The 6,924-nt window shown below is 47.6% G+C and overlaps 1 protein-coding gene across 2 annotated transcripts; it reads left to right on the forward strand.

The window, feature by feature from the left end:
• The first annotated feature begins 268 nt into the window (after window positions 1-268).
• ARMC6 (armadillo repeat containing 6) lies at window positions 269-6,168 on the forward strand. 2 transcript variants are annotated; one of them, XM_082780276.1, is made up of 8 exons: window positions 269-318; window positions 835-994; window positions 1,434-1,516; window positions 2,216-2,786; window positions 3,288-3,433; window positions 4,021-4,152; window positions 4,746-4,883; window positions 5,713-6,168. In XM_082780276.1, exons 2-8 carry the CDS (start codon window positions 874-876, stop codon window positions 5,923-5,925), a joined length of 1,404 nt encoding a protein of 467 aa, XP_082636402.1. In that variant the 5' UTR covers window positions 269-318; window positions 835-873; the 3' UTR covers window positions 5,926-6,168. The 2 variants fall into 2 exon arrangements, with proteins under 2 accessions (XP_082636402.1, XP_082636401.1); XM_082780275.1 differs by having other exon boundaries at window positions 292-398.
• Window positions 6,169-6,924: the final 756 nt, after the last annotated feature.

Below are 6,924 nucleotides of genomic sequence, written 5' to 3' on the forward strand. Positions count from 1 at the left end.
TCCCAGCAGCCCCCGCGCTCCTCCCCCCTCCCCCCCCCGCACCCTCCCCTATGCCTGTGGCGGCTCCCGCACACTGCGCCTGCGCAAAACGCGCCCGACCGAAAGCGGGGGGGAGGAGTCCGCGCGGCGCGCATGCGCGGTAGGAGCCTCCGTGCTCTTTTTCGCTCCGCGCCGCTTCTGGCGGGGGGAGGTGGGCGGGACTTTTTTCGTCCCCCTCCCTCCCCCTTTCGGCGCATGCGCACTGAGAGGGCCGAGCCAGGGAGGACGGTGGCCGGGGCGGGTCAGGCGCCTCAGCGCGCTGCTCTTTGTCAGGCGGAGGTGGGCGGCGGGGGAAACCGGGGGGCAACCGGGCTCGAACCGGGCTCTGCTGAGCGCTCTCGGCCTCCCCCAGCGTCTGGGTACGGGTCTTGGGCCCTCTCCGGGGTCAGTGCTGGGCCCTCCGGGCCGGCCGGGCCCGCTGAGGGAGGCGCGGGGCCTGGGCGGGCTTGGGTAGTCCGGGGGAGGGCTGTGGTAGCCCAAGGGTGGGTTGTGGTAGCCCAGGAGCGGGTGTTGGTAGCCCCCGGGGGTGCAGGGCCGGCTGACAGGGCTGAATCGGGCCCCGGTCCCGCTCCCATCCGCATCCCAGCTGCAGCGACCCCACTGCCCCAATCCTGGGCCTCTGCAGGCCTCCCCGAATTCTTTTATCCTCTTATTACACGTTAAAAAAATCACCCTTTTGTAGTATTTTTTTCGGTTTTGAGCTCTGTGCTTTGAGCAGGTCGCTCGCTGGCTGTGTCTTGTCTTAACCTCACAAGGTCTCGCAGCAAAGCTGACTGTGGGCTTTCCTCCTGACAGGACAAAGGAGCAGTTTGGAGTTTACTCCGTTCCAGCAAAATGGGATCCAAGCAGATTGCCCAGGAAACGTTTGATGATGCCGTGCAGGAAAACATCACGGAATTTGAAATGGATCCGGAGGAGGCGGTGAGAGAGGCTGTGCAGCAGTTTGAGTCCCAAGGTATTGCAGATTAATTCCACTGTTGCAATTAAGTTATTACAGATTGAGGTTTCTCAAAATTTCGGAGAACCTATGTGCAAAGATTGATCATTCAGTATTGAAATGAAGTCTATGTAAAGCGGAATGTAGATATTATTAACGCTAACCTAGTTTAACGGAGTAATTATGATTGAGAAACTGCTTTAAGTGAAAGTGCAAGATGTGGTTTTGTGAATGAAATTGAATTTTTTTTTCCCAGCTGTGATTTAGTCAGAATTAGTTCTCTGTTCCAGGATGTACCTGACAATCAGAGTTAACCAGAACTTTGGCAGCCTTTCAGAATCTTTATGCATTGATCCATGCTTTATAACAAGCCTGTCCTTGTTAGCTGTAGTTAACTTAAATTTTAATTAAGCTCTTGTAGCTAATATGAATCTCGTTTTTGTTTTTTTCCTTTTAGGTGTTGATCTAAGCAATATTGTGAAAGCTGTGCGGCAGCCTGCCTCTGAAAATGGTCAAAAGCAAAAGCATGAAATTTTGCTGGTAGGACTATACGTTTGTGTTGTCTCCTAAAGGTCAGAGTTAATGAAGAATCTGAGTATTAGACTAAGAATCATGAGACACATATTCTACTGCCTCTGCCCCATTTCTTTGTGAGCTCTTAAACGAGTGGTTAATCCCACGTGATCTCAGAGCTAGCGTCAAAGAGCTGGCCTGTACTTTTCAGTAGCATTATCTACGTAAGCGCAAAATACCAACATTTCTTGGCTAGGAAACGCAGAATTTCTTTCACAACTTAGAAGCAGATTCTGCTTTTGTCAGGTGTGGTCAAAGCACAGAAGAACTTTAATGAAGGAAATATGAGTAACATAAGTGGGAGCTATCAGCTAGCTCTTCCAAGGATTGAATACAGTCACGCACCAGCCAGAATTTAAAGTACTTTTGCGTGCCCTTGGCCCCTGTGAAATGTGCTAGTGGGACCCAGTTCCTTTGGTGCTGGTCAGACTGACATTGAGGGATGTTGCGACACTGATGCATGAAGACAAAGCGTTGAAGACAAAATGTTGCTCTAAGAAACAGCTGTTTTTTAGCTATTTCAAATTCATTTGAGGTTTAAAAGCAGGACATTGTTATAAATAAACAAATATAGCCAACTCTAAAGAGCTGTTCTCATTCCTTCACAGTTCAGATTGAAAAGTAACTCTTGTTCTCTCTCTTTTTTTCTTTTCTTTTGTCTTTTAGACTTTAGATTCCCTTGCGAGATGTGTTGCTGACTCTGATCTCAATGAGATGGCCGAGCAGCTAGTGGTCTTCACTGACCAGTGCAAAGAGCAGCTGGCTTTCCGCTACCTGGCTGGGCAGAACGGTGCCTACTCTGTGGTATTCTCTGCCTGCCAGTTGGCTTCGGGAGACAGAAATTTAATGCTGAAAGCCTTCTGTACTCTGTCTGCCATCTTGGATGGGCAGCCAGACCTGCTTGACGCTGCTGGTCAGGATCTACTGCTACAAACTCTGAAAGAATATCGAGAGGATGCTGACATGACTCTGGCTGGGATCCGATGCATTCGGCACGCCTGTCTGAAGCACGAGCAGAACCGCCAGGACTTTGTGAAAGGTGGGGTGCTGCCGCTCCTGACCGGAGCCATCGTGCAGCACGGAGACAGCGCTGATGTCGTCCGAACGGCCTCCTCGGCGCTCAGGATCATGACGTTCGACGACGACATCCGTGTGCCCTTTGGTCATGCTCACGATCATGCCAAAATGATCGTGTTGGAGAACGACGGATTAAGGGTGCTCATTGAGGCCGCGAAAGGTACAATTAACCCCCTGGCTGTTGATGTTAATTTGGAATCGTCTGTGCTTTTTTATCTCAAACCCGTGCTTTGCCGTAACTTGAAGTTCCCCAGAGGTGGTTTGGAAATTCGCTACTAACGTGATTTAATTCCTTTGATGAAGTGTGCCCCAAGAGAGAAATACAATGACTGCTCCAGAGCTATCAGCAGCACTAAGGTGACAGTTATCAGAGCTATCTGTCAGTCTCTTTAGGAAGGATTTTACAGCCCAGTGCAGGTTTACAGACACATTATCCCTGCTGAGGTGCTGCATTTCTGCCAGGGAAAGGTATTCTATCAGTCTAGCTACAGAGTGAACAGAATGTCATCTGCGATGATCTGTTTTAATTATAAAGGGGAAGTCACTGTTTCCTGGGGTAGTGTGGCTTTTAATTTTTTAATGAAGCAAACTAAACCACCTTGATTCTGCTAGCAGCTCTGCTTGCTCATACTTACCTCCATTCATCATCTCTCCTCCACAGCATTCACAGATAACTCTGGTGTTCTCAGTGAGCTGTGTGCCACCCTTTCTCGCCTCTCTGTCAGGAATGAATTCTGTCAAGAAATTGTGGACCTTGGGGGCTTAAATTTCATGGTGTCTCTCCTGGCTGACAGCATTGACCATCCAGTAAGTGAAATAATGTGTACTTGGGGGAGAGGGCGTAATGCAGCAGGTTGTGATTTTTATTTTTTATTTTTTTTTAAATCCTGGCTGTGAATAAACCTTAGAATTAATGCATTATTTTAGGTGCACTTAGTATTGAAATCCAGCCATTGATCCCACTTACCTCCCTATTAGAAGCCTTATATGCAGAACTAGATTACATCTGCTCGGTCAGATAAGAATGGAGTGGTTGTGCCCCATACTCATGGCCATTTCCTCTGTCCTCCCTGGTGCACAAGCAGAGCTCTGCTTCCTCCCAGAAAAGCTGAGCTCTGCTGGGTTTCCACCATTCTAGCTAGAAGAGGTTCAAGAGGGTTGATGTTTTATTCTTTAAACTTTGAAAACCTCTGCCAACCAACAAGTTCCTTATTATTCTGTCTAACAAGAAGGTGTACCTGACACATGAGAACATGAGAATAACATTGCTGGCAATTACAGCTGTTCGAGTGGAGTTGCTGCGGGATGTTCTGAGTGGCTTTCAAAAGCCTGTGAAACTTTTTAATTCTGCTTTCTAAGCTTTTTTTTCTTTTTTTTTTTCTTGCTGAACGCAGGATGTGGTGAAGCAGGTGCTGAGCGCCATCCGAGCGGTTGCAGGTAACGATGACGTGAAAGATGCCATAGTGAGCGCTGGTGGGACCGACCTCATCGTGCTCGCTATAAGCCATCACCTTGCCAACCCTCAGGTATGCAGCTGCTGGGCTGACGATGACGTCCCCCAGTGGGTGGGAAGGGAGGGCTTTGGGCTGCATAATGTAGCAGCCTTATCTCACATTGTATAGGGGGAACGGCCCGCAGCTGTGCTCTTATTCCTGATAAACAGCTTGTGCTGAGAGCAGATATATTCTAAGTACGTTTGTTAAACGATTGCATTTAACAAAATTGTTTTCAGAACGTGAACAATGTGCTAAACCCTTGACATCCACTTGATGGAGAGTGGTTAAGTGCATGCTTTGGCAAATACTTTTGTAAATGTAAAGGTATGCCCACCTTACTACATCACTTTTTTTCCTTGTCCTTGAATAAGGGAATAGTGGATAAAATGTTTTATGTTTTGGGACTACAGATCAGATTTCAGTCACTATTGAAATTATTTAAAATCTGTTTTAAGTGACCATATGAAACTTAGTTTACATGCAGGAGAAGCAAGATGTTTTAGTGGAGGAAACTAAAAATTATTATTTATTAAAAAAATCCTCCAAACAGGAAAGCAGAATTTGAATGATTTAGTTTTCTTAAAGCAACATCTTCAGCAATTGAGTTCCTCTTTGCCTTGTAGATCTGTGAGCAAGGTTGTGCAGCGCTGTGCATGTTGGCTTTGCGCAAACCTGAGAACTGTAATGTCATCATGGAAGGCGGAGGGGCATTGGCAGCTCTTCAGGCCATGAAAGCACACCCTCGAGAAGTGGCTGTCCAGGTACCTGCCTTAGAGCTCTTGATTATTCATTCAGGGTTGGTGTTGGTTGTGTTCACTGCTTCGTTTGTCCTTCACTTGATGAACACTGACAAGTTGAGCATGTTGGGAAGATTGTTACAGCATCTAAATGCAGGGCACCCTGTGTCTGTCATCCTGATGTAGTCAAAACAAAATTCAGCTTGGGTTTCAAACCCACCTGCTTTCAGGTTCAAGTGACTGTGGAGTGCTTCTCTTGAAGGCATTACTTCTCTTCAAAAGAGCAGAGTGAGGACAGACTCTTTCAGAGCCATCTTGTGCTACTGTGATGCGTCAGAGAGGAGACATTGCCATGTTTTCTCCAGAGTTGACTAAACTCCATGGCAAGGAGTTAGGTTCTGATTTCTCTTTTTGTGCTCTCTGGGAATATTAAAATACCCTAGGAAATATTTTTGAAAGAGCAGCATAAGCTACTGCAGCAAAGTGACAGGAAAGGTACATGGAAGAGCATACATGGGTGTGGAAAGGTGGCTCTGCTGTAAAAATAAATAAATAAATAATAAAATAAAAAAATCTTAGTATTATTTAAAGAAGTACTTGGTATTGCCTGGGTGCTGTTGGAACATCAGTAACTCTCAGATGGAAGCAGGAGGCTTTGTTGCATAAACAGCAGTGTAAAATAGCAGCCATGCTTTTGTCTATGGATTTTATTCTCCCAGAAAATAGCATCTCACATTTGGTTGCCCAGAAAAGGTTCCTTAGCTGGAGCCAGATCTGCTTTGTGTGTGCCAGCATCCCACTTGGTATTTTCCTGTGTGAGATGCTAATCCCTCTTGTTTTCCTCTCTCCTCAGAAACAGGCTTGCATGCTGATCCGCAACCTGGTCTCCCGGAGCCGGGACTTTTCTCAGCCCATCTTAGAGATGGGAGCTGAGAACCTAATAACAGAAGCTCGTGCAACGCACAGGGACTGTGACGATGTGGCCAAAGCTGCCCTGCGAGACCTTGGCTGCAAAGTGGAGCTCAGGGAGCTGTGGACAGGTCAGAAGGGAAGTCTCGCTCAGTGAATCGTCAGCCCACTGAGCAACGGAGCTTCAGAGCACCTGTGTACATGAAGTCTAAGGGGGGGAACGAAGCAGCATGGATTAACTTGCAGTTAAACTGACCTGGAATACCTGATGCAAATGCCTAGCTTGTGAGGCTGCGGTGAACTTTTTATTGGGAGCTACAGCTGAAATGGCTTTGTGCATTCCAAGGCTGCAAACCAGCTCTGTAGTAATCATTCCTTGAATCATCTAATGCCTGAAGATGATCTGCTCCCCCCTGTTGTTCTGTATGTTACTTGTGTACGAGACAGGGCTGTTCCGTGTGCTTTGTTCTATACAATAAGAGCAAAGGTGGATCTCTCCTGACAGGAGCCTGGTGCGTACCATGGCAGCTGGTGCTGGTTTGCTCCTCTGCTCTCTGCCGATGGAGGCCAGCAGCCTGATCTGGTGATGGGAGGGCTGAGGAGGGATCCCATCATTTGTGAATGTGTTCTGTCCTGTTGTGCTGTTCTAACTTATTTTACTGCTGACCATATTCTGTGTTGCTTCTTTGTTTGGGATTTTCAGCCAACGTGACATTTTAAACGCAAGCACGTAAGGATTTCTAGTGGTATGGCCAAAATCAACGTGCCTCGTCATGTTGCCATTTGCTTCCAGGAGGAGAGGTCGTATTCTGCTCCAGTGAGATGGGCAAATTGGGGGCTGGTAGCGGGGATGGTGATACCAAAGACGGGACGAACTGGCCAGAAGCTAGTGCTGGGGAGCCCAGGCTTTGGTTACCTCTTAGCAGAGCAGCATTTCCCTGAATCCAAGAGGGCTGTTAGGATAATGAAGAGGCCGTGTGCCTCGTGGTCTGAAAGCAGCTGCGGACTTGGAGGCGAGACAGAGCTGAAACATCCAGAAAGCTTCTGAAGCCACAGCTAAAAGCTTCTGTGTACCGCCAGCCAAGTGGTTCCTGCTGCTGTGCTGCGTTACCAGCTCTGCTCGGGGTGCTGATAAAACCTTCCTCCTGCTCCGCTG

Source organism: Aythya marila, assembly GCF_965140915.1.
Source record: "Aythya marila genome assembly, chromosome: 27".
In the NCBI taxonomy this organism is placed as follows: domain Eukaryota; kingdom Metazoa; phylum Chordata; class Aves; order Anseriformes; family Anatidae; genus Aythya; species Aythya marila.

Coding starts and splice junctions, on each gene's coding strand:
- ARMC6 (XM_082780276.1), top strand. CDS start 874: ATGGGATCCAAGCAGATTGCCCAGGAAACGTTTGATGATGCCGTGCAG. Junction 1,517..2,215: donor AAAAGCATGAAATTTTGCTG/GTAGGACTATAC, acceptor TTTGTCTTTTAG/ACTTTAGATTCCCTTGCGAG. Junction 4,153..4,745: donor ATCACCTTGCCAACCCTCAG/GTATGCAGCTGC, acceptor TTTGCCTTGTAG/ATCTGTGAGCAAGGTTGTGC.